Source organism: Mustela nivalis (genome assembly GCF_964662115.1).
Source record: "Mustela nivalis genome assembly, chromosome: 6".
In the NCBI taxonomy this organism is placed as follows: domain Eukaryota; kingdom Metazoa; phylum Chordata; class Mammalia; order Carnivora; family Mustelidae; genus Mustela; species Mustela nivalis.
In genome coordinates this window covers 97683947-97710057 of record NC_139025.1, presented here as the reverse complement: position 1 = coordinate 97710057, position 26111 = coordinate 97683947, and the positions used below count along the sequence as shown (strand labels likewise).

Sequence of the window (26111 nt, the reverse complement as noted above, 5' to 3'; positions counted from 1 at the left end):
ACCTTCTCTCTCTCTTGCTCTCTCTCTGGCAAACAAATGAATATAAAAAAATAGATTTCTGGGTAGCTCCATTGGTTGAGCATCCAACTCTCGGTTTCAGCTCAGGTCTTGATCTCAGGATCGTGAGATCAAGTCCCATTTCAGGTTCTGTGCTAGGTGTGGAGACTGCTTAAGATTTGCTCTTCTCCTCCCTCTGTCTCTCCCCTCCCCCCCACACTCTCTCTCTAAAATTAAACAAATCTTGAAAAACATAAAATTAGTTTTCTAGAATAGAAGCTTTAAGTGAATAAGAAAAATTTCTAAATAATAAAGATAATCTATAACTATATTAAGATACTACAATAAATAGTAATCTAAGTTCTAGACACCATGAGTTTAATTCAAATGTTCACTGAAAGACTTCTGCAACAGAAATACCTTCTTTTCACATGACTCTACTTTGCTAGTTTCCTAATTTGACACTACCTTAGTCTTCCCTCTATTGATTCAGACTGTCAAAAGGGCCACTGTCAGTAGAAGACCAGCATGATGAGTAATAGGAAATACTAGAGAAGAATGAGGTAACTAGAAGCAGAAGGGAAAGAGTTCTCTATTTCCTTTTCATAAGCAATGTGGAGTTGATTCTTTTGTCTGCAAGACAGCCTGACCTTGAAGAATGAGGGAAAGCTCTAGTAGTGATCTGTGATGGGAAGGAGGTAGCACAGGATGATAGGACCCAAGAAACCAAGAGGGCGGCTTATATGGGTGGGCACCCCTAGAAGACTGTGCATCCAGGCAGTGGCATGAAGACAAGCGAGACAAGAGACACTCCCCATAGATACCCAATCAGGCTGGCAGGGAACCCTAGCAGAGGAAGAGACAGGTCACCAAGACACATTCCACTTAGCCCTTATTATGCCTATCATCACATAAATGATTCAGGTCAAAGTGGTGGCAGAGAGAGCATGGGCCAGGAATCACAAGGCCTGAGCTTCCAGATACAGCTATTATTGCAATTCTCTGGGAACTTGGGCCTGTTGCTTTACTTCTCTGTTCCTCATTTTCTCTACTTATAAAATGAAAAAAAAAAAAAAAAAAGATGAGGATAGCTCTCAGATCTTTCTAAGAGCTAAGATCTTGTGGGGCACCTGGGTGGTTCAGTCAGGTAAGCATCTGCCTTCAGCTCAGGGTCCTGGAATCAAGTCCCAGTCGGTCCTGAGTCTGCTTCTCCTTCTGCCCCTTCTCGCACTCACTCTCTCAATCTCTCTCTCTCTAATAAATAAATAAAATCTAAAAAAATATGATAATAATAAATACATTTCTTATAAAAAATAGTGAGAACCCTCTTGCATTGTGGCAACTGGTATAGCCACTATGGAAAACAGTATGGAAGTTCCTCAGAAAACTAAAAAGAGGACTGCCCTACAATCCAGTAATTACATAACTGAGCATTTACCCAAAGAAGACAAAAGCACCCCTTAGGTTTGTTGTAGCATTATTTACAACAGCCAAGATACAAAAGCAGCCCAAGTATGCACTGACTGATGAATGGATAAAGAAGATATGGTGCATATATACACGATGGAATGTTACTCTGCCATGAAAAAGAATGAAATCTTGCCATATGCAACAACATGGATGGAGCTAGTAAGTCAGTCAGAGAAAGAAAGCACCAAATGATTTTACTCATACATGGAATTTAAGAAACAAACAAATGAACACAGTGGGAAAAGAGGAGGTAGGGGGGAGACAAACGAAGAAACAGATTTAACTATAGAGAATATACTGATGGTCACCAGAGGAGAGGTGGGGAGGATGGGAGAACAGGTGATGGGGATTTAGGAGTGCACCTGTCATGATGAGCACCCGGTGAATAAAATTTAAAAAAAAAAAAAGTTTTTTTAAACAGTGGGGCCTGGGTCAAAGGGAAGCTAATTTAAAAGAAAAGGACCACTCTTGTTTGACTTGTGGGCCAGACAACAGAATTGGACTTTACGAAGAGCTGAGGATAACCCAGTCAGGACAGGGAAGTTCTTTGGCCTGGATCTTGATCTGCACCAGCAGGATGAGCGGGAGCAGAAGCCAGTTTCCCTTGCCAGAGTTTCCAAGGCTTCCAGAGTTTTCTCCAGCCTCCTCTAAAGAAATGTTTCAAACATACCCCAGCCACACTGCCTGTTCCCAGCAGCTTGGGGAAAGGCCTCTGCTTTTCACTGCAGGGGTGGAAGTGGTTTAGCCAAGTGAAAAATGCAGTCAACGGGCAATAGAGAAAAGTGTGCTCAAGGCCAGGATTTGTACAACTTGGAAACTGTTACTGGCTTGGAGTAGAAAAATCTTCATTTTTTTCTCCCCTAAAGATTTATGACTAAATATAAGCACTCCCCTCTCCAAGGCTGCCTTAGATCTCTTAGTGAATCATGGTTCCTGCACTATTATTCCAAAAATGTGTGTGTGGTGCCTACTGTGTGTCCAGCATGATTTAAGATGTTCAGTGGGTTTTTTTTAAAGATTTTACTTATCTATTTATTTATTTGTCAGAGAGAGAGAGAGCACAAGCAGGCAAAGTGGCAGAGAGAGGCAGAGAGAAAAGTAGTCTCCCTGCTGAGCAAGAAGCTCGATGCAGGACTCAATCACCAGATCCTGGGACCATGACCCAAGCCAAAGACAGCGTTCAACCAACTGACCCACCCAGGTGTCCCCTGAATGGGGTATTTATTTATTTATTTATTTGACAGACAGAGATCACAGGCAGAGGCAAGCAGAGAGAGAAAAAGGGAAACAGGCTCCCCTCTGAGCAGAGAGCCCGATGTGGGGCTCGATCCAGGACCCTGAGATCATGACCTGAGCCTAAGGCGGAGGCTTTAACCCACTGAGCCACCCAGGTGACCCTGAATGGGGTTTTTAAAATAAGATACTGGATCACAAGTTCTAGATGGAAGGAAAAGCAAAAACAGGAGAAATTAAGTGACCAAATGACTGATGCAGGTGCTAAGTGGTATTTTTTTCCTAACTCTTGACATAGTGTCCAACAAAGAGAATGGAAGAGGCAGATCTACTCAATCAAACCACTTCTGTGACATACATTCGGCTTAGAGGTTTATCTGTAAATCAGAAGGTGCAGATGGCTGTGTTTGCCGTGTTCCTCACTTTCTACATCCTGACACTGATTGGGAACATCCTCATTGTCATAACTATTATCTATGACCGCCGGCTCCATACTCCTATGTATTTTTTCCTCAGTAACCTGTCTTTTATTGATGTCTGTCACTCCACGGTCACTGTCCCCAAGATGCTGATAGATACATGGTCAGAAGAGAAGCTCATCTCCTTTGAGGCCTGTGTCACCCAGATGTTTTTCCTGCACCTCTTTGCCTGCACCGAGATCTTTCTCCTCACTGTCATGGCCTATGATCGGTACGTGGCCATTTGCAAACCCCTGCAGTACATGACTGTGATGAACTGGAAAGTATGTGTGTTACTGGCTGTGGCCCTCTGGACAGGAGGCACCATCCACTCCATATCGCTAACCTCCCTCACCATCAAGCTGCCCTACTGTGGTCCTGATGAGATTGACAGCTTCTTCTGCGATGTGCCTCAGGTGATAAAACTGGCCTGCACAGATACCCACATTATTGAAATCCTCATTGTCTCTAACAGTGGGCTCATCTCTGTGGTCTGTTTCGTGGTCCTCGTGGTGTCCTATGCGGTCATCCTGGTAAGCCTGAGGCAGCAGATCTCCGAAGGCAGGCGGAAAGCCTTATCCACCTGTGCAGCCCACCTCACCGTCGTCACACTCTTCCTGGGACACTGCATCTTTATATATTCCCGTCCATCCACCAGCCTCCCAGAGGACAAGGTGGTGTCTGTGTTTTTCACTGCAGTTACACCCCTGCTAAATCCCATCATCTATACTCTTAGGAATGAAGACATGAAGAATGCCTTGAACAAGTTCATGGGGAGGGTGGAGAGGAGAGGTAAAAAATGACAATGTCTAAGCTCTTAGAGTCCTGGTGCTCCACATTGAAGAAATGTCTTGCAAAGAACAAGTCACCTAACATTTATCAGGATATACACCTTATAAATTGTCTTCTGGTCCAATATCTGACAATCATATCAGTAGCTATGATTTTTAGGATCTTCCATATGCTAGAAACCGTTCTAGGCACTCTTACCTTTACTCCACTCTCACAGCCACTTGTGAGCTAGGTATTATGCTTATCAGCAATGATGGAACCAAAGCTCAAAGAGAGCCAACAGCATGCCCAAGGTCACCTAGCTAGGAAATACTGGAAGCAGGCTATTAAGCCAAGTGTATCAACACGAACTCGTGCTACTTTCTAACAGGTATTTTTTTTTAAGATTTTATTTATTTATTTGACTGACAGAGATTGCAAGTAGGTAAAGAGGCAGGCGGGGGTGGGGGGCGGGTAATGCAAAGAGAAGCAGGGTCCCTGCTGAGCAGCGAGCCCGATGCAGGGATCCATCCCAAGACCTTGGGATCATGACCCGAGCTGAAGGCAGAGGCTTAACTCACTGAGCTAGGTGAGTTAAGGTGCCCCCTCATGCTATTTTCATTACACCATGCCGCATCTCCCTGCTGTTGTCTTAGGGTGATAACTAACGTTTAAATGAATCTTCTGATTGCTGGGCAGCACTTGACTACATCAGTCACTCAGATGCTTGCCTAAATGGCTCAGCAAACACTGGTGACCCAGACCAAGTGAGTTGGCTTATGACTTCAGTGATGTAGAAAGAAGACTTTGAGTCATTGAAAACACTGATATCCTTGTCCAGGAAAATCTGCCACCAGAGCAATGAAATGAAATGGGGGTCTCTTATTATTCACTTGACCAGTTTTTACCAAGCACCTATTATGTGCTAAGGACCAGGCTTACAATCACCAAAAAAAAAAAAAAAAAAAAAAAAAAAAAAGGTCCCCCCTTCATGCAGTTGAGTCTAGTGAAAATAGGAAACAAAAATATAAGCAAATACATTTTAATTACAGATCAGAACAAAATCTGTGGGAAAAAACGCATTGAATGCTAATAGAGAGTTTTGGAAAAGACTGTCTTCAGAGTGGGTAGGCAAGAAGGGTCTCTCTGACAAATGACACTGAAGCTAAGATCTGAAAGATGAAAATGAGACACACATGAGAAAGGAAGGGTGATGAAGATTCTAGGCAGAGGAAATAGCAGGTATTGGGAAAGACCTTGGCTTGGTCCAAGGAGAGAAAGTGTAGTGTGGTTACAGCTTAGACCCTAAGGCAGAGAATGATGAGAGGTGACAGTGAAGAGGTAAAAAGAATACTTTCACATTCTCTCGAGGGTCAACAGACTTAAAAAAGGTGTCAAGATAACACAAAGGGAAGAAAGGCTTTTTAAATGGTACTGAATCATCTAGGTAGAAGGGAAACATTAATCTCAATTTCATCTCACACCATATATCAAACTAAATTTAAAATGAATCATGAACTTAAAATTTAAAGCTGAACTGTAAAATTTCTAAAACAGGAAAAAAATCTTTGAGACTTCAGGGTAGGTGAAGATCTCTTACAACACAAAGGCATCATCTTAAAAGAATGATAAATAAGACTTAATCAAAATACAAACTTTTTTTCTTCAAAATATGTAATTCAGAAAATAAAACTGCAAGCCCCCCCATGAGGAGAAATATTGCCAAGCCATCTGTCCAATTTTGTATCCAGAATATACAAAAAATACTTTGTTTACTCTTACTACACAGAGACAAGAAGACAAAAACCAATCATAATAAATGAGCAAAACACTTGGACATATCACAACACAAGCTCTATGAAAGGATAATAAACTAATTAAAAGATTCTCAGCATCATCAATAATTAGGAAAATGAAGAGTAAACCACACACTCACAAGAAGACCTAAAATTAAGTACTGACAATACCAATTATTGGATGTTAAACTCATACTACTGATGAGAGTATAAAATCATACAACCACTTTGGGGGGCGCCTGGCTGGTTCAATCAGGGAAGCATGAGACTCTGCATCTCAGGGTCATGAGTTTAAACCCCAAAGCAGAGGCAGAGTTTACATAAATATAAATAACTTCAAAAAAAAATCATACAACCACTTTGAAAACCAGTCTTTTAGTTTTACAAGCTAAACATACACTTGCTATGTGATCCAAAAATATCTACTCCTAGATATTTACCCAGGAGAAATGAAGTCATGTAGTCAAAATAACCTATTAGTAAGCATTTATATCTACTTTATTCATAACTGTCAAAAATAGAAAACACCCAAATACCCATCAGTAAATGACTGAATCAGCAAGTGTGGTATACCCATACCATGAGATAGTTTCAACAATATGAAGAAACAAACTGCTCATACCCACGAAAGACATTGGTTCATATCAGAAATAGCATGCAGAACTAAAGAAGTCAGGTACTGAAAAGTTCATATTGTATGATTCAATTTATAAGAAGCTCTAAGAAAGACAATCTAATTCATGGTGACAAAAATCAGATCCATGAATGCTTGGGTGAAGATAGAGGAATTGGCTGGGAAAGGACCAAAGAAACTCCCTGGGGTGATGGAAATGTCCTATATCTTGCTGAAGAAATGGTTACGTGGGTGTATATATACCTTCGTCAAAATTTCTCAGATTGTCTAATTAAAACACATGCATTTTATGTAACTAAATTTTACATCAATAAAGTTTATTTTAAAGTAAGTTCTTTATATATCTCTACCTTGATTTTATCAAAGTATTATGAAACATACAAAATAGATCCAGGAATAAGGAGAAAATCACTTTCAAAGTAACAATTTAATTCACTATAAATCAGTGATGGCTTAAGTAAACGCCTTGAATCTATATTTGAAAGCAAGATTAAAAGCACTTTAATTTATAGAATATAAGTGTGATACATTGCCTCCCAGAGGTAATAACCCACAGAATCCACAAATCAAGAAAATATGTTCTCTCACAACTAACTGTTCTTGAAACTCAGTCCATGCCCCAAATTATGTTCTCTTACTAGAGAAACCAGAATCCTTCTTTAAAGTTTCCTAGATTCTTTATTTTTTAAGATTTGATTTATTTATTTGAAAGAGTGAGAGACAGCATGAGCAGGGGAAGGGGTAGAGGGAGAAGGAGACTCTCCTCTGAACAGGGAGCTGGACTCGGGGCCCCATTCCAAGACTTCAGGATCATGACTTGAACTGAAGGCAGACACTTAACCAACTGAGCCACCCAAAAACCCCCAGATTCTTTTTCCTTTAGGTTCCATCATGATTGTTTCCCTTACAGAAGTAATACTCATTAAGTCTTCTTTATAAAGAAGCGTGCCCTGCACAGTGCCATTCTACCTACTAACTTTGTTTTTTACTTCTACTGACTCGTTAAATATATGGCCATAATTACACTTGTGATTCCGAATCAATCATGTACCTGACTTCATGAAAAAACCTGTTTCTGTCTGAGATGCTTGATGGCATTTTTTACCTCCTCATTCCTCAAGGTGTAAATGAGGGGATTTAGCAAAGGGGTGACCACCGTGTAGAAGACAGATACCACCTTGTCCACAGAGAAGCTGCTGTCTGGCCGAGTGTAGAGAAAGATACACGGTCCAAAGAAGAAGGCAACCACCATGAAGTGGGCTGAGCAGGTAGACAGGGCTTTCCGGCGTCCTTCAGCTGACTGTTTTCTAAGAGAAACCAGGATGACTATGTAAGAGGTAACCAAAGCCAGGAAACAGGTGAGGGAGATGGTTCCACTATTAGACACAATGAGCATTCCTGTGAGATATGTATCTGTACACGCCAGCTTGATGACAGGTGGCACATCGCAGAAGTAGCTATCAATAATGTTGGGGCCGCAGTAAGGTAGACGAGTGGTCAGGAAGGTCTGCACCAGAGAGTGAACAGTACCCCCCAACCAGAGAGCAAAGACAAGCTGTACACAGACCCTGATGTTCATCACACTGGAATAGTGCAGCGGAGCACAGATGGCTACGTAACGATCATAAGCCATTATGGTCAGTAGAAAGATCTCAGCACAAGCAAACAGATGTAGAAAGAAGAGCTGTGCAATGCAATTATCAAAGGAAATCGTCTTTCTCTCCAAAAGCAAGCCCTCTAGCATCTTAGGCACCGTGACGGACGAGTGGCAGAGGTCAATAAAGGACAGATTGCTCAGGAAGAAGTACATGGGGGTATGAAGATGCAGAGTAAAAACTATAGTAACTATGATGAGAGCGTTCCCCAAAAGGGTTAGTACATATGCAATGGAGAATGTCACAAAAAGTACTATCTCCAGCACCCAGTTCTCAGTGAGTCCCAAGAAGACAAATTCAGTCACTCTTGTTTGATTTAGAGCATCCATCCAATGAGTTTCTAAAGGACCTTGTAGGGAAGGAAAAAAACCATGAAAGCTAATTTAGCTTTAATATTACAAGACTAGAACTCGTTGAAGTGACTCTACATTCCTATATAAGTTGTTTGTTTATTATCGGGGCATATGAAATAGAAGAACCACCTAACAGTGATTGGTACAATATACCCATTATGTATCAGGAGCCATTCCCAGTACTTTATATACACCATTCTATTAAAAACAACTGCACCATGGCATAGGCATTATTGTTCCTGGCTTACAGATGAGCTACATGAATCTCACAAGAATTAATAAGTTGCCGAAACTCTTAGCCACTAGTTAACTGGCTTTTTTCATTTCAGTCTAACCCACAGATAACACCAAATTAATCTTCCCCAATTGACTCCCAACTAAAGTCATTCACCATTTCTTTTATTTTCCCCCAAGATTGATTGATTGATTGATTGATTGATTTGACAGACAGAGATCACAAGTAGGCGGAGATAGGCAGAGAGAAGAGAAAGCAGGGCTTGATCCCAGGACCCTGAGATCATGACCTGAGCCAAAGGCAGAGGCTTAACACACTGAGCCACCCAGGTGCCCCAGTCATTCACCATTTCACTCTTCTTTCTAACAAATTAAATGTACATCCAAAGCCTGCAACAGACTAATCCATGTTTATTTTTCCAGTCTGGAATCCTCCTTTTTCCATACATATTCTTTTCTTCAGGCAAGCCGGTTACTATATTTCTGCCATGTCACCCCACCTTTAAGAAAACTTTGCTGAGGAGCACCTGGGTGGTTCAGTGGGTTAAGCCTCTGCCTTCAGTTCAGGTCATGACAGGGGTCAAATCCTATTACTATTCTTTCATACCTATTTTATGGTACTGAACTACAAAGAAAAAGACATTTCTTCCTGTTTTTCATTAAATCACAATCTTCTTAAAAAGTAGTAACTACAGGAGGTGCCTCGGTGTCTCCATCGGTTAAGTGTATGACTCTTGGTTTTGGCTCACATCGTGATCTCAGGGTGGTGATATCAAGCCTAGAGTAGGGCTCCATGCTCAGCGGAGATTCTGCCTGAAGATTCTCTCCCTCTGCCTCTCCCCCTCCCCCAACTAGAGCATGTGCATGCACTCTCTCTCTCTCTCAAAAAAAAATAAATATTTTTTTAAAAAAAGAAATTTAACTTTTAAAATTCTATACTATGATTTGTCCTCTAAGAAATATTATTGTATAAATACTAATTATTTTGTCCCTAATATTTTTTAAGATTTGCGAATGAAAGAGAGAGAAAAAAAACATGAGTGGGGGGAGATGCAGAGGGAGAATGAGAAAGAATCTTCAAGCTGATTCCCCACGATGGCAGAGCCCGATACAGGGCTTGATCCTAAAACCTGGACGTCATGACCTGACCAAAATCCAGAGTCAGCAACTTCACCACCTGAGACACCCAGGTACCCCTGTCCCTGAATTTCTATACTGATTCATTAGCCTACAACTCTAACAAGAGTTTAGGAAATAGTTATCACAACCACAAAAATTATTTATATTCTTGATCCAACTATTCACTTGCAGGAGTCTCCTAAGCATCTAAACTATCAAAAAGCTAAATGCAAGAAAATACTAATTACAGCATTATTTAAGACAACAGTCATGGGATTTTTTTTTTTTTTTTTGAAGCTTGAATGAATATAGTGGAAGCTGAAAAGAATTACATGCACCCTTTAGGAATGGAGGTGACAAAGGATTGCCAATATGAAAAAAATATTCAAATCTCATGAAGAATAAAAGAGGAGATAAAACTTGTTTACGTATTCTCAACAATTTAAAATATATATGGTGCCATACAGATTATCAAAATGCAAATAGAAAACTAGAAAAAAAATATTGAAACATATATGATCAAAAAAAGGATAATATTCTTATTACTTAAAGGGCTCTTAAGATACAATAAGAAAGGACAGATGACCATTAAATATGGACAAGAAAGTATGAAAGGGCAAGTCGCAGAAAAAGAAACAAAAATGACAAGTAAGTATGAATAAAAAGACTCTTGGCTTCAGTAGTGGGTTAAAAAAATGTTTTTGTCTCTCTTCAGATTGACAAAGGTATAAGAAACTGCTACTGGAGGTAGATATTATTAAGACCTTTTTGGAAAATTATCTGGTAGCACCTATCATAATTCTAACGCCCCAACTCTAACCAAAAAGCCCACTTCTAGGGCTGTATTTCATAGAAATAAAGGAATCCATAATTAAGGATAAATGTTTACTGAAGCATTTTTAGCAAAACAAGGAACTGGAAATAAATTGGATGTTTATTAATAGAGAAATAATACATTTTAATACAGTCATGACTTAGAACATTATGCAACCATGAATAAGAATGAATTGCATCTGTGCATACAAATTTAAAGCAGTGGTTGTCAATAAGGCTGCACGTTAGAACCGTCTAGTGAGGGGAGGCATAAATTCTGCTGCCCAGCTTCACCTAAGACAATTAACTCAGAATCTTTGGGGGTTGGACCCATCAGTACTTTTAAAGCTCTTTGGCATTTCCAACATAGAGCCAACGTAGCAAACTATTAACTTCAAGGAATGTCAACCATATATTGGTAAGTGAAAAAAGTACATTATGAATATATTATGAACCAGGAAGGAGGGGAGGGAGAGAGAGAGGAAGGAAGGAAAGGAATCAGGAAATAAATAACAAACAAAACAACAGAGGAAGGAGAAAATCAAAAGAGATTTCTCTGTGTGTGTGCGCTTATGTTCAAACATACGTATATACATATTCATGAATTATGTGTGTGGTATTTATTCCTGAGGGACAGAAGATAAGTGTGAAAGAATACACAGTATTTCAATATTAGTTACCTGTGGAAGTATAAAATTGAAAAAAATTGCAAGATTATATTAATTTTTACATTATACTTCATAATTGTTTAAGTTTAATAAGCATGGGTTACTTTGTTTTAAAAAACAAAGCATTAAAAGTATGCATATGGGGGGGAAAGGAAAGAAAATGAAAATGCTGACTTCATGGGACTAGGAGTACATTTTTCCTTCCCCACATCTAACAGTGTATAATCTGGTTAAATGCTTTATAAGGCAGTATTGTTAAAATGGGAAGGATCTTTACCAGAAACTGTTGGTCAGCAATGCATTGGTAGCAGAGAATCAAGAGCTATTTTGCTTTCAGCTAGGAAGAAGAGGGCAGAGGCTCTTCATAAGAGTACATGCAGTGAATTCAAACAACTATGACCTTTAGTCTTCACCTTCTGAAGCCTGTTTTCTGAGCTATAAAAAGGAACTAGATGCATCTCTTATACATGATTCGATGTAGCAAATATTCAGGTTCTTTTCCTGTTGAAAAGATTAAGAGAGACACAAGAGGATGGGAAGAATGTCTGGCTTTGTTAGGGGTTCTGGGGCACAGAAGATTGTTGTTAAATCTGAAACTCATATACACATTTTACTTGAGAAGAATCTATTGAGTAGCACTGAATCTTGGGCCTAGCTGAAATTCACAAAGCCAGGATAATTCCCTTGAGGTCCTTCGGCTGTTTCCAGGGGCAACAGATAGTAGCTGGTACATTTTCAGTACCAGAGGAATCTACACTGTGTTAGGGAAAACAGTTTTTGCCCTGGTTTTTTAAAGAGGTGGGTTAATGGGGTGCCTAGCTGGCTCAGTTGGTAGAGCATGTGATTCTTGATCTTGGGATCATGAGTTTTGAGCCCTGTGTTAAGTGCGGAGATTAATTAAAAACAAAATCTTTTTAAAAAAATAAAATAGGGGCACCTGGGTGGCTCAGTCAGTTAAGCTTCTGCCTTTGGCTCAGGTTGTGATCCCAGATCATCACTCAGTGGTGAGTCTGCTTCTCCCTCTCCCTCTGCTCCTCCTCCCTGTTCATTCTCTCTCTCTCTCTCTCATAAATACATAAAAATCTTTTAAACAAATAAAATAAAATAAATAAAAAGAAGTTGGTTGAGATTTTAACTCCATGATTGGGTCTTGCCTCAAATACCACCTCAGCATGGAGGTCCTCCTGGTGATTATACCAAGAACACTCCCCAATAGCACAGTAGCTTAGGTACATCTTCTTTGTAGCACTTAGAAACACCTGCAATCTTCTGAATGATTAACATCTACGTTTATCGGCTGCCTTTCCAAATATTAATCCTTTGAGGGCAAGGACTAGATCTGCATGTTTACTGCTACACACCCAAAACTTGGGTTCAGCTGTGAATGAGATCCCCAAACCCAGCCCATGCTATGTTGAGCACTGGGACTAAGACTTCCACACTCCAAAACTACGAAGCCCCTCAAGGAATGGACTCTGAAAAACAATCTGAGGGGTTTGAAGCGGCGGGGGTGGGAGGTTGGGGGAACCAGGCGGTGGGTATTAGAGAGGACACGGATTGCATGGAGCACTGGTGTGGTACAAAAACAATGAATACTGTTATGCTGAAAATAAATAAAAAATAAATTTAAAAAAAAAGAAATGCAAGGCAGTTTCTGTTCTAAAGAAACCATAAAAACAAAAACATTTGTATCTAAAACTAGTAAGTATGTTTAAAATAATTATAAATAATAATGATTAACTTTCTCTAAGAAAAAAAAAGAAACTAACAAATATACAGTGCCTGTTGGAAGTAAGAGGCTTAGCACTCTCCTGATTTTCTTAAGATTTCATTCTATTCTCCTTCTGAAAAAATGTAGAGCACCTCCTTCAACCTATCCATCACATCTTTCTCTATTCCTCTTGAGACTTTCCCACTACTTACTCACCACCACACTGAACTATTTTGTCAAATCTTTTTTTCTTCTCTCTTTCCCATCCCCTGAGAGTAAAGAGAAAAAAATCTGGAGGGCTTAGCAAGCTTCATAAACCATGTGGACAAGTGAGGCATACTGGAGTGGCCCAATAAGCCTAGACGAAAGAAATGTACACACCAAGTTCTTGTTAGTGACACCTATGCAGTACTCGCTCACTGTAAACCTATTAGATTTCACTCATTCCTTGAGTCATCCAGTAAATTCACAGATGGATTGATCCATGAATAATTGGGCAAATGGGGACTTTCAAGTGTAGAAAAAAATACTCAGGGCTTACAAACCAATGATGTCAAATAGAAAATACTGAATTCAAATTATTGAGGTCAAACAAAAATTGGTTGTTAAATATCTCTTTTATTGACTAAATAGTGGGCTTTTTAAAAACGAAAATGTCTTAGAAAAGAGCATCCTTTTTAAACTCACAACTGAATGTATCAAGATTTAAGCCATAAATTAAACTTTTATTTCTCATTTGGGCTTTTATCTTATGCTTTTTTTTTTAAGTGGGCTCCGTGCCCCATGTGGGGCTTGAACTTAGGACCCTGAGATCATGACCTGAGCCAAGACCAAAAGTCAGACATTCAACTGACTACACCACCCCAGGTGCCCTGGCAAAAAAATATTTTTAAAGTAACATTGTATGTGATGAGCATGAAAAGTCTCAAAATTTGGAGGGAAGGTGATTTGTGCATTAAAATAATTACCCAGGTATTTAAGGAAATGAGTAGAATCTTATCTACTATGGGGTAATTGAATCAAGGGAGCAGAATCCCTACTAGACATCAATATCGTGTATATTAATGTGTACTGTGTACCTGAAATTCTTCATAAAGGACTGAAGAACCTTGAGAATCTGTCTCTTTCTGCCATTTGCCCTTTCCTTTCACCTTTCACCCAAGGGCTCTGTAATCCCTGCAGCAGCTTCACAAAAGAGACAGTAACAATTTTCCCCTTTTGGAAATCACTGCTCTGAAGAGTAGAGCAATTTTCTGGGGATCACATGTGATGAGCAGCAGAGTTTAAAACTTTACCACCTGACTCCCCAGTTTCAACCTCGTCATCCCTGCCATTTCCTCTGAGATATCCCAAACCCCGTCTTTTTCTGTCTCTTCTCTGTCTCCATCTGACTGCTGTTTCAGCACTGCAGGCTCAGACCTTGGCACAGACACACAGCGAAGCCTCCTTCTGCCAAGAGGAACCTGAGTTTTTATCCTACATTGTTATTGTATGATCCTTACATCTTCATTTCAGCCTTAAGTCAATTTGATCTTGAGCTGCCAAGATCTTGTAAGAGAGAACTGCCTGATTGTGTCAAGGGAATGCCAGGGGCTTCATCCCGAAAGAGCAGACGAGGGAGAAGCTCCTGGGGGCACATGAACTCTGCAGCTTTATTTATCAGAAAGAGAGACTATGGTTAAGTTTCAGAGATTCTTTATGGCTTGTCCTGCCTTTGCACGGCAAGACTGGAGTTCCGCTCCAGGTCTCCTGCCCTCAGATTTTTCCACTACTCGGCAGTGGCCTCTAGAGGGCTCAGGTAGAGTAACTTCTAAATCTCTTTATATTGTATTTAGTTTCTTTTTTCAAGATTCTGCTCTTCACAGTAAGTCGTTTTGTTTTGTTTTGTTAAGATTTTATTCTTCAGGGTTGCCTGGATGATGCATTTCAACTCTTCATTTCGGCTCAGGTTGTGATCTCAGGATTGTGAGATCGAGACCTCCCCCCCTTTCTCTCTCTCAGCTGAATAATTTTTTTTTAAAAAAAGATTTAATTCTTCATTGTATATTATGGTATTATCTACCTGGCTGCCAACCAAAACAGATGGAGAAAGAAAGCTTCTCTGAGGCTCTTAAGTTTTGTTTTGTTTTTTTTTTAAGGGTGGTGGGGCAGAGGGGCAGAGGGAGAGAGCGAGAATCCTTTCTTTTTTTTTTTTTTAAGATTTTGTTTATTTAGTTGACAGAGAGAGACAGAGTGAGAGAAGGAACAAAAGCAGATGGAGTAGGGGGAGGGAGAAGCTGGGCTCCCACCAAGTAGGGATCCCGATGCAGGGCTTGATCCCAAGACCCTGCGATCACAACCTGAGCAGAAGGCAGACGCTTAACAGCTGAGCCACCCAGACACCCTGAGAGAGAGGATCTTAAGTAAACTCCACACCCAGGGTGGAGCCTGATGTGGAGCTAAATCTCACAACCCTGAGAACCAGACATGAGTTGAGATCAAGAGTCAGATGCTGAAGCAACTGAATCACCCGGCCACTCCTACTCTGAGGATTTTAAAGGTGAGGATTATTTAAAGTAAGAACCAAATGATATCCTCTTCTCTTCATCCAGAGAAAGCACTCAACAGCACCTCCTGCATATATCGCAGGAATGCAGTCCTGGTGAGTTATGTCTTAGAGAGTTACACTAGATCGGGAAGCTCCAGGCAGCAGCTGTACTCTTCCATGTACTCTTTCATTTCTTCTCCAGAACAGCCCAAATCTAAGCTCCATGTTGACTTTCAAGGCATAAGACAGGCTTTCTCTGATGGTCATAAAGACTCCCTTGCTTCCACAAACAAGCAAAGACTGAATGATCATCTGCCACTAGAAGAGACTTCTTTCTTTGAGAGAGTGTATCAACATTCATTCCGCAAACATTTGTGAATGCCTAGCAGGCATTGTGCTAGTGATGGTCTTGATCCCTTCCAACCCCAGAACTCCATAATTCTAAGACTTTTTTGGTGACTAGAAAGAAGGAACAGGTGCTGTGGCAAAACCTAAAAGGTGATAAGTAATAATCCTAGACATTTTGAGCAATCTTAGAGGGTGTGTCTATTTGTAGCATGTTGGGAGTATGGGGGTGCAGAAAGCAACACACTGAAGAAGTATACTGAGTTCTGAGACAGAAGACAGGTTAGAATTATTCTTATAAATTAAAAGGCCTTCTATTGAATGCATAAATACTACACACTTAAGCAACCTATCAGATAAGTGGTTGAGAATGGGTCTTGTTCGGTAAGTACCATGAACACGTATACAGATGGATGCATACCCCACAGACGGCATAGCAGGCAATGCAAGTAAAAAGGTGGTAACTCACCAATGTTCTCCAGTGACACAGGGGTGATGTAACTAACTGTTACAATGTTCTTTCTTCCACTTCTTCATTAATCCATTCTGAAATGAAACAGAGAGAAAGCAAAATATTTTAAAACACTGTGATTTGGACATTAGTAACTGGTTTTCCATTAAATTATTTTCACCCTTGGGGTGCCTGGGTAGCTCAACTGGATGAGCATCTTCCTTCAGTCTGGGTCCTGGTCCCAGGACCCTGGTCCCCCCTTTGGGCTCCCTCCTCAGCGGGAAGCCTACTTCTCCCTCTCCCTCTGCCACTCCCCCTCCTTGTGCTCTCTTCTCTTGCTCTCTGTCAAATGAATAAATAAAATCTTTAGGAAAAACAAATAGCTTCACCTGTTAAATTTTGTCTCTGGATTTTTTTATCTCCTTCCCTCTCTGTTAATTTTGCATTTGTTCTTTTCAATACTTCTGCCTTCTTCTAGCCAAGGAAGGTAGAACTAAGCCTACTTGCCTTTTCCACTTTAATCAGTAATTACTATGGGTACTATTAGAACTATATTTGAATAGGTTCCAAAATCTGTTCCTCAAAGCCACTCATTAATTCAACAAACATTTTGTACAGAAGGAAAGTACTCATTTTTAGTTAATATAAATAAATAGCACATTTTATGAAATATAAGCAAATACTAACTTGAAGCTTTAATTTTTGTATCAAGAAAATATAAAAGTGTCTTCATCGTGGTAATCACGTCACAATGTACACATGTATCAAATCATCACACTGCCACCTTAAATACATTCAATCTTTATCCATTTGTCGATTACACCTCAATAAAGATAAAAAGAAAATGTAAAATTTTGTGACAAGTTGTACCCAATCAAAGCTGGTTAGTCTTAGTTTCTCCTGTTGTCCTGCTGAACTAATAATGAGGATCACTGAGTGAAGACTTACTTTGTCAGACAATATATCTAAAAATTTGGATTCTGGAGCACCTGGCTGACTCAGTTAGTTGAGCATGCCACTCTGGATCTCTGAGTCATGAGTTCAAGCCCCACCATGGTTGCAGAAGGAGGGAGAGAGAGAGAGAGAAACAAGTTGAGTACTAATTTTAAAAACCTTTGGATCCTACTCTTTTCATCCCTTTAGCCAACTGATCTATCCTAACTCTGGGTACACTTGTGCAGATCACTTGACTTTATTTTCATATCTGGAAAGCAGGTAGTAATTTGATCCCTGTAATTATTGTGATGGCTAGTTTTATGTGTCAGCTTGAATAGGCCATGGTACCCAGTTGTGTGGTCAAATACAGGTCTAGATGTTGTTGGGAAGATGTTTTTCAGAAGTGATTACCATTTAAATCAGTAGACTTGAAGTAGATTACCATCCATAATGTAAGTAGGCCTGAGGCAATCAGTGGAAAACTGTCAGAGAAAAGACAGGTACCCAGCATAAGGAATTCTGTTTCCAGACTGAAGACTGCAAGACTGACTCCTGGCAACGTCCAGCCTGCTGGCCTGCTCTGCAGACCTCAGACTGGCCAGATCCCAGATCTCATGAGCCAACTCAAAATTACAACCAAAAAGTAAATCTCTCTCTCAGTCTTTCTCTTTCTTTCTTCCTCTCTTTCTACATATACAATTTATTCTGATGATAAACAGACAGGCAGGCAGGCAGGCAGAAAGATAGCCTATCAGTTGTGTTTCTCTACAATTACCTCCCTTGCAATCATCTTAAAGATGGGAATATGGTTTAAGTTTACGAAAGTTTAGTTATATAAGACCATTATTCATTCATCACTCCCAGGTGATACACTTCCCCTGAAAATCTTATTATAGTCTCTCTCCCTCCCTCAACATCTATACCTGTATTTGACCACACAACAATAAGCAACAACAGACATTATTACGTTATAAAGGTGAGACAGAAAAAGGATAGGAAACTCAGTATCATCAAACCAAACCTATCAATCCACTAACTCTATTAAACTCTGGCTCTCTTCTAAAGCCAAAGCAATATTCTTCAATGTATAATCAATAACATTTGTTCATACACTTATCTTGCTTTTTTTAAGAGACTTTCCACTGACATCAAACACTTTCCACGTAATCTTGCACCTCCTCCTGATTCAACATCCTCTTATATCCTGTTACCAAAGCCCAGGATGGAAAATCCTAGAGCAAAAAATTTTACACAGGGTGAATGTCAGGCTTGAAAGCTTTGGGACTTTTATCTGCCTGACACAGGATTTTGAAGTGATCACTGGATGATTAGAATTGAACTTCCCATCAATGAATACTCAGGGGTACTATTATGAGTTTTCCATTTCAATGAGTTTCCTGTTATTAGTCTCCTTCATTTAACAATTTAATAAGTGGACAATAAAAATAGCAGCCTCCAAATATGGAAGAGTTCCAAACCTTTGGCAATTAGCATGACATCAGTTTGTTCAGCCACTGTACTAATGACTGCAACATACACCAGAGAGTCAAAGTCCACTGACAAATGGAACCTCACCCATGAATCCTAAATAAATTGATATCAGCCCATGGGCTCCCAAAATGCCCAACAGGCAGCCCAGAACTCACTAAGTTTCCAGAAACATCTGACTCGACACCTCCTCATTTGTCTTTTCTAATGCTTGAGGAAAAGTTCAAAGCAAAAATTACAATCCACTCTTTACAGATTGTCCACAAAAGATAACTTCCTTTTATAAGACAAAAACATCCAGATGTTTGTACCAGTGGATTTTCAATCTTACAAAAAGAGTTTTGACTGCTTAAAGCAAAAACAGTAAGAATGCATTGTGGAAATGAAAATACACAGGAATAAAATGTATGAGAATAATAACAGACTGGGAGGAAGAAAATGGAAGTTGGAAATATTCTTTTATTTTTTTAAGAGTTTACTTATTTGACAGACAGAGATCATAAATAGGCAGAGAGGCAGGCAGAGAGAGAAGTGGGGGGCAGGAAGCAGGCTCCCTACTGAGCAGAGAGCCCGATGCAGGGCTCTATCCCAAGATCCCAGGATCATAACCTGAGCTGAAGGCAGAGGCTTAACCCACTAAGCCACCCAGGTACCCCCAAAATATTCTTATATTATATAGGCAGTGGTATAATATTATTTGATGATGTACTGCATTAAAGAAGTATTCTCCAAATGCTTGACAAATAACTAAAATAAAGTGATATGGCAAAAATAGTGGAGATGAAATAAAATATGTTTTAAAATCTCAGTGAGGGGCACCTGGATGGCTCAGTGCATTTAGCCTCTGCCTTCAGCTCAGGTCATGATCTCAGGGTCCTGGGATCGAGTCCCCCTCTCTCTCTGCTACTTGTAATCTCTCTCTCTTTCAAATAAATAAATAAAATCTAAAAAAAAAAAAAAAAAAGCTCAGTGAATCCAAATGTTAAAAAAAAAAAAAGCACAGAAGAAAATAGCAAAATGGTAGACTTAAACAAAACCCCATTGATAATCACATTAAATGTATATAGTCTACCTTGTTTCCAGAATATATAAAGATACTTAGAACTCAATAATTAAAAGACAAATAACCCAACTTAAGAATACGCAAAGGAGGGGCACCTGGGCGGCTCAGACAGTTAAGTATCTGCCTTCGGCTCATACCATGATCCCAGGGTGCTGGGATCGAGCCCGGAATCAGGTTCCCTGATCAGCTGGGAGCCTGCTTCTCCATCTCATTCTGCCTGCTGCTCCCCCTGCTTGTGCTCTCTCTCTCTCTCTCTCTCTCACTGTCAAATAAATAAATAAAACCTCTAAGAATAGGCAAAGGATTCAAACTGACATCTTTCCAAAGAATGGCATGGAGCCTGCTTAAGATTCCTTCCCATACAGCCACTCTGGAAAACATTACAGCAGTTCCTCAAAAAGTTAAACATAGAGCTACCCTATGACCCAGCAACTGCACTACTAGGAATTTACCCAAAGGATACAAACATACTGATCCAAAGGGGAACCTGTACCCCAATGTTTATAGCAGCAATGTCCATAATAGCCAAACTATGGAAAGAGCCCAGATGTCCATCAACAAATGAATGGATAAAGAAGATGTGGTATATAGGGCCCTTCGCTGGCTCAGTTGGTTAAGTACCTGCCTTGGGCTCAGGTATGATCCCAGGGTCCGGGTATGGAGCCCCACATTGGACTCCCTGCTCAGCTTTTTCCTCTCCCCTCCCTCCACTCATTTTCTCTTTTTCTCTCTCTCTCTCTTTCAAATAAACAAATAAAATCTTCACAAAATAAAATTTTAAAAAAGATGTGGGGACTCCTCAGTGGCTCAGGCTCTTCAGCGTCTGCCTTCAGCTTGGGTCATGATCCCAGAGTCCTGGGATTGAGTCCCATATCAGGTTCCCTGCTCAGCAGGGAGCCTGCTTCTCCCTCTCCCTGCTACTCCCTCTGCTTGTGCTCTCTCTCTCTCTTTCTCTGACAAATAACTAAATAAATGAATTTTTTTTAAAAAAGGGGTTTTTTTTAAGATTTGTATATATACAATGGAGTGTTATTCAATGTTATTCAAAGGAAATGCAATCTTACGATTTGCAATGATGTGGACAGAACTAGAGGGTATTAGGCTGTGAAGTAAGTCAATCAGAGAAAGACAATTCTATGATTTCACTCACATGTGGGAATTAAGAAACAAAACAGACGATCATAGAGGAACAGAAGGAAAACTAAAATAACATGAAATCAGAAGGGAGACAAACCATAAGAAACTTTTAACTATAGGAAGCAAACGGAGGTTGCTGGAAGGGAGGTAGGTGGGGGGATGGGGTAACAGGGTGATGGGCATTAAAGAAGGTACTTGATGGAATGAGCACTGGATGTTATATGCAACTGATGAATCACTAAACTCTACCTCTGAAACTAATATACATTATTATATGTTAAAATGATTGAATTTAAATATAATAAAATTAAAATTAACTTTTTTAAAAAGATTCTTTCTTTCCCTCTCCCTCTGCTTCTCCCCCCACTCATACTCTCTCTTTCTCTCACTCAAAGAAAAAAGAAAGTCCACATAAAAAATTTGTACATATTCACTGCAGCATTATTCATACTATCCAAAAAGTGGAAACAACCAAAATGTCTATCCATTGGCAAATGGTTAAACCAAATGTGGTATGTCCATAAAGTGGAATATTGTTCAGTAAGAAAAAGGAATGAGGGCGTGCCTGGGTGGCTCAGTGGGTTAAGCCTCTGCCTTCAGCTCGGGTCATGATTTCAGGATCCTGGGATCGAGCCCCGCATCGGGCTATCTGCTTAGCGGGGAGCCTGCTTCCTCCTCTCTCTCTGCCTGCCTCTCTGCCTACTTGTGATCTGTTTGTCAAATAAATAAATTTTTTAAAAAAAGAAAAAGGAATGAGGTACTGATACATGATACAACATGTACCCACCTTTGCAGTGAAGACGAAGAGATGGTGCAGTCTGATGATATTGAGGAGAAAAGGACATGGAAGCAGCAAATGTCCCAGGCCCGGGCAAAGTTCCATCTTTGCAGGACAGTAAACATACAGTAAACTATAGCCATGATAGATGCTACACACTTGAAATCATAAATCATGGGGAAAAGTCTCATATTTATGAATGGAGAAAAAGGAATTCGGATGTGGAAGAGAAGGAAAAAGAAAGGAGGAAGAGGGAGACGTTGTTGATTTCATGGGTAGTAGCCAGCCAGAATGCCTTGAAACAGACTGAAAAGACACTATGAGATGGTCTATATACTTCTCATCCAAAAATGAACTTAAATATAATATGTTTAACAAGATAAAATGATAACCTGTTTGAATTCTTCCTAATAGAACTTCAATTCTTTAGGGTAGTGATTAGAGGGAAAAAAATAATACCAAGGAAAGAATATGCTTATTGTTACAGGGAGGGGCACACGATGATGAAGTGAGAGATAACTGAAGGAAAAGAAGAAAGGGAAATAAGGATGAAGTTCTCAGCTTGCAAAAGGCAGCATACATGCAAAGTGACCTTATCTGTGAATTCTTCAGATCCTTCCAACAGCCTTTTATAAAGCCTGCTGAAAACTAATGACTCATTATAATTGAATTTTTTTCATGGAAAGTGCTGAAGACTCTGCCTAAAACCCAGGTTGACTGAGACACAACAAAACAGCATGAGGGAGGTTGGTAGAAATGGCAGAGTAAAGACCTCCAAAAAGTCATGCCTTAAAAGCAATGAGAACACTGACCAAAAAATAATTATCGAATTGAATTTTTTTGAACTCTGGAAATTAACCTAAGGCTTGCAACAATTGAAGAAGGATTTATTCAAGAAAACTGGCTGAGTTTGGGTAAGAACAGGGAACACCTCTATGGCCTCTTTAACTTGTCTTGTGCTCATCCCCTTCTCCCCAGCTATGCAATAGCCCTGAAAGCCAACAACCTCTGAACATGGTAAAAACAAAACAAAACAAAACAAACAAAAACTGCCTAGAAGTCCTGAAGAAATGGAAACTGGTTTGGAACTCTCCAAAAATATATTCTCAAAGAACTGTCATTATCTGATGTGTCTCGCACATCCCTCAAACCTCCACTGCTACCATTTGCATGTATTTGATCTGACTCAGAGACCACTTGTTGCAAACAACCTTTTCCTCAGGGGCGTTTGTTGAAAAAAATCAGCACCAATTATTTAATATTGCCACTGTCTGAGAAAACTAAAACAATGGAACACGGGAGAAGCTGACCAAAACACTTGAAGGGAAAAACTAAGAAATAAGATGTCCCTAGGGGGCCCTGAGAACTCCAACCTATTCCTGGGAATCTACAAGGCCACACAGAAGCATAGAGAGGCTGCATGCATGCCAAGGGCCATTTGAAGTCCCATGAAGGATCTAAAAGGGCCCTATTCTTTCACCTAGGGCTGACCTGAAAGCAAGAAGGAAAGGCCAAGAAAGAGCTGTAAAGCCTACATGTTGAAGGAGAGTGCCCGAACATGCACACAGGGCCCATTGGCAATGGGCAGGAGGCCTCCTGGTTCCAGGCATTTAAGAAATTTCTGTCCAGTCATGAGCTGACTATTAAGCTAATCAAACAGAAATGCCAGTTGCCACAAATGACAAAAAATACAGACATTACAGATTAGTTCAGGAAAGTGGACAAACGAACTCACAAGCACAAAGAACAGCAACAAAATCTGATTTCCAGTCTTGCCATATTACAGTATTTCAAATGTCCTGTTTTTTATTTTAAAAAATTACAATACACACATAGAAACAAGGAAACATGATTCATACAGAGAAAAAGAAGAGTAAAAAAAAAAAAGAAAGAAAGAAAAGCTAGAGGAGGCTACATATTACACTTATCAAACAAAGATTTTAAATGAGCTATTTTAAATATGTTCAAAGAATTAGGGAAACCATATATAAAGAACTAAAGAAAAGTGCAAGAATTATGCCACACCAAATAGAGAATATCAATAAAGAGAAATTTTAACAAAAGAACAAAAAAAGTAAATTTAAAAGCATTAAAATCGTACAATTTTTTTTTTTACCATAATGGGAGGACATTAGAAATCAATAAAAGAGGGGTGCCTGGGGGGCTCAGTGGGTTGAGGCCTCTGCCTTTGGCTCAGATCATGATCTCAGGGTCCTGGGATCGAGCCTCGATTCAGGTTCTCTGCTCAGCATAGGGCCTGCTTCCCCCCAACTCTGCCTGCCTCTCTGCCTACTTGTGATCTCTTTCTCTGTCATATAAATAAAATCTTTTTAAAAAAAGAAATCAATAAAAAGGAAATCTGGGACATTCACAAGTATGTGGAAATTAAATAAGGCACTCCAAAATTAAGCAGTGAGTCAGAAAAGAAGTCACAAGTTTAAATTAGATAGTAATTTGAGAAAAATGAAAACAAAAACATACTGAAATCCCACTATAAACCTTATGGTATACAACTAAAGCAGTGTTTGGAGAAAAAATTCTATCTGCAAACACCAATAGTATATAAAAAAAAATCTCCAATCAAAAACCTAACATTCGGGACGCCTGGGTGGCTCAGTTGGTTAAGCAGCTGCCTTCGGCTCAGGTCATGATCCCAGCGTCCTGGGATCGAGTCCCACATCGGGCTCCTTGCTTGGTGGGGAGCCTGCTTCTCCCTCTGCCTCTACCTGCCATTCTGTCTGCCTGTGCTTGCTCTCTCCCCCTCTCTCTCTCTGATAAATAAATAAAATATTAAAAAAAAAAAAAACAAACCTAACATTCCACCATAAAGAACTAGAAAAAGAACAAACTAAACTTAAAACAAGCACAAGGGGGAGAAAACAAGCATAAGGAAGGAAATAACAGAGCAGACATAAATGAAATAGTGTAAAACAAAAGCAATGAACCAACAAAATCAAAAGCTGGTTCTTTGTAAAAATCAGTAAAAATGACAAACCTTTAGCTAGATTAATCAAGAAGAAAGACCAAGAACATTAAAAAGATGAAATTCTGGGATGGGAGCATTACTTACAAACTTACACACAAAAAAAGAATTATAAGGTAATGCTATGAACAGCCAGCAAAGTATGTCACCTATATGAAACACACATTTCTAAGAAGACACAACCTACCAAAACTGACTCAAGTGGAAACAGAAAATCTGAATAGACCTGTAACAAGTGAAAAGATCAAGTTAGCAGTAAGAGGAGTATATCGGTGGCTCAGGGGGTTAAAGCCTCTGCTTTCGGCTCAGCCCCAGGCTCAGCCTCAGGCTCTCTGGTCAGCAGGGAGCCTGCTTCCTCCTCTCTCTCTCTACCTGCTTCTCTGCCTACTTGTGATCTCCGTTTTGTCAAATAAATAAATAATAAATTAAAAAAAAAAAAAAAAGAGAGAGGACTATATCATCCCAGGCTTGTAGCTCACCGGCCAACGGCCTCGCTGGGGCCCTCAGCACCATGGCAGCGGTGGAGGCTGAGGCGGCAGGGCCCTGGGAGGTCCATGGCGGCGACTGGGCACTTCAGGGCGCTAGGCCAGTCAGCCTCCCAGAGGCGGTGGGGCCACGGCAGGCCGGGGCTTGGGCGGCGGATCCCCACCAGGCGGCTGGGCCATGGCGCACCTCCAGCGCCGGGAGTTGAAGTACCTGAGGAAGACGCGCTACGTCACCACCGGTCGCAACTCCTCACAAGTTTCAGTTGACCTGACCACAAGCCGCTTGAGCTTCATCTCGCGGGGCCACCTCGAGATCTTCACACCCCACCCCACCCCCCTGCACATGAGCGCGCGGCGGCAGCCGTGGCACAGCGCCCAGAGGGTTCTAGCCCAGGCCAGGCCCAACGCCAGCCGCGACTTCTGCCTGCACCCCCTCTTCGAGAATGGGTGTTCGCCATATTTCAGAGACTCGGGGCGCTATTGCTGCAGCTGCCCCGCGTGTACACGTTTAGATTCCCGAGCACAAGCATCAAGATCCTGAACACTGCCCTGTCCAGTGGGAAGAGGGAGAAGTAGGAGGCTCCCGAGTCTCAGGTGAAGCCTGAGCAGGCTCACATTCTTGTCCCTGATCATCAACTTGATTACAGACATCATGGCCCACCTCCTGAGTCCCCTTCCCTCCCCCACGGGAACCATCAGTGCTGCCAACTCTCGCCCATCCAGCCACCCCACCCCTCCCCCCACCCCACCTCCCCAGGGGAATAGGATCCTCAGGTACAAAATGGGTTATGTGATACCAACTGACCTCAACTGAATGGCCAACTGGCAGCCGGAAAATGAAAAGGAAGCTTCCAATGCAGACAGCCCCAAGGATGAGTCAAAGCCACCTTATTCATGTGCACAATTCAAAGTACAAGCAACTTCGATGGCTCCTGAGAAGAAACTACTGCAAATGGAATTTATACTCACATCACCAAAAATTACCCATACTGCAGGACAGCAGACA

The 26111-nt window shown here is 40.5% G+C and overlaps 2 protein-coding genes across 2 annotated transcripts; one reads left to right on the top strand and one right to left on the bottom strand.

The window, feature by feature from the left end:
* Positions 1–3013: 3013 nt before the first annotated feature.
* OR4E1 (olfactory receptor family 4 subfamily E member 1) lies at positions 3014–3961 on the top strand (the record flags this gene model as incomplete). The annotated part of the gene is made up of 1 exon (XM_082736969.1): positions 3014–3961. The coding sequence occupies one exon, from the start codon at positions 3014–3016 to the stop codon at positions 3959–3961; it is 948 nt and encodes a 315-aa protein (XP_082593095.1).
* A 2172-nt stretch (positions 3962–6133) lies between these two features.
* OR4E2 (olfactory receptor family 4 subfamily E member 2) lies at positions 6134–25236 on the bottom strand. The gene is made up of 4 exons (XM_082736970.1): positions 25100–25236; positions 21647–21742; positions 16254–16330; positions 6134–8363 (listed from the first exon to the last, which is right to left on the bottom strand). Exon 4 carries the CDS (start codon positions 8341–8343, stop codon positions 7417–7419), a length of 927 nt encoding a protein of 308 aa, XP_082593096.1. The 5' UTR covers positions 8344–8363; positions 16254–16330; positions 21647–21742; positions 25100–25236; the 3' UTR covers positions 6134–7416.
* Positions 25237–26111: the final 875 nt, after the last annotated feature.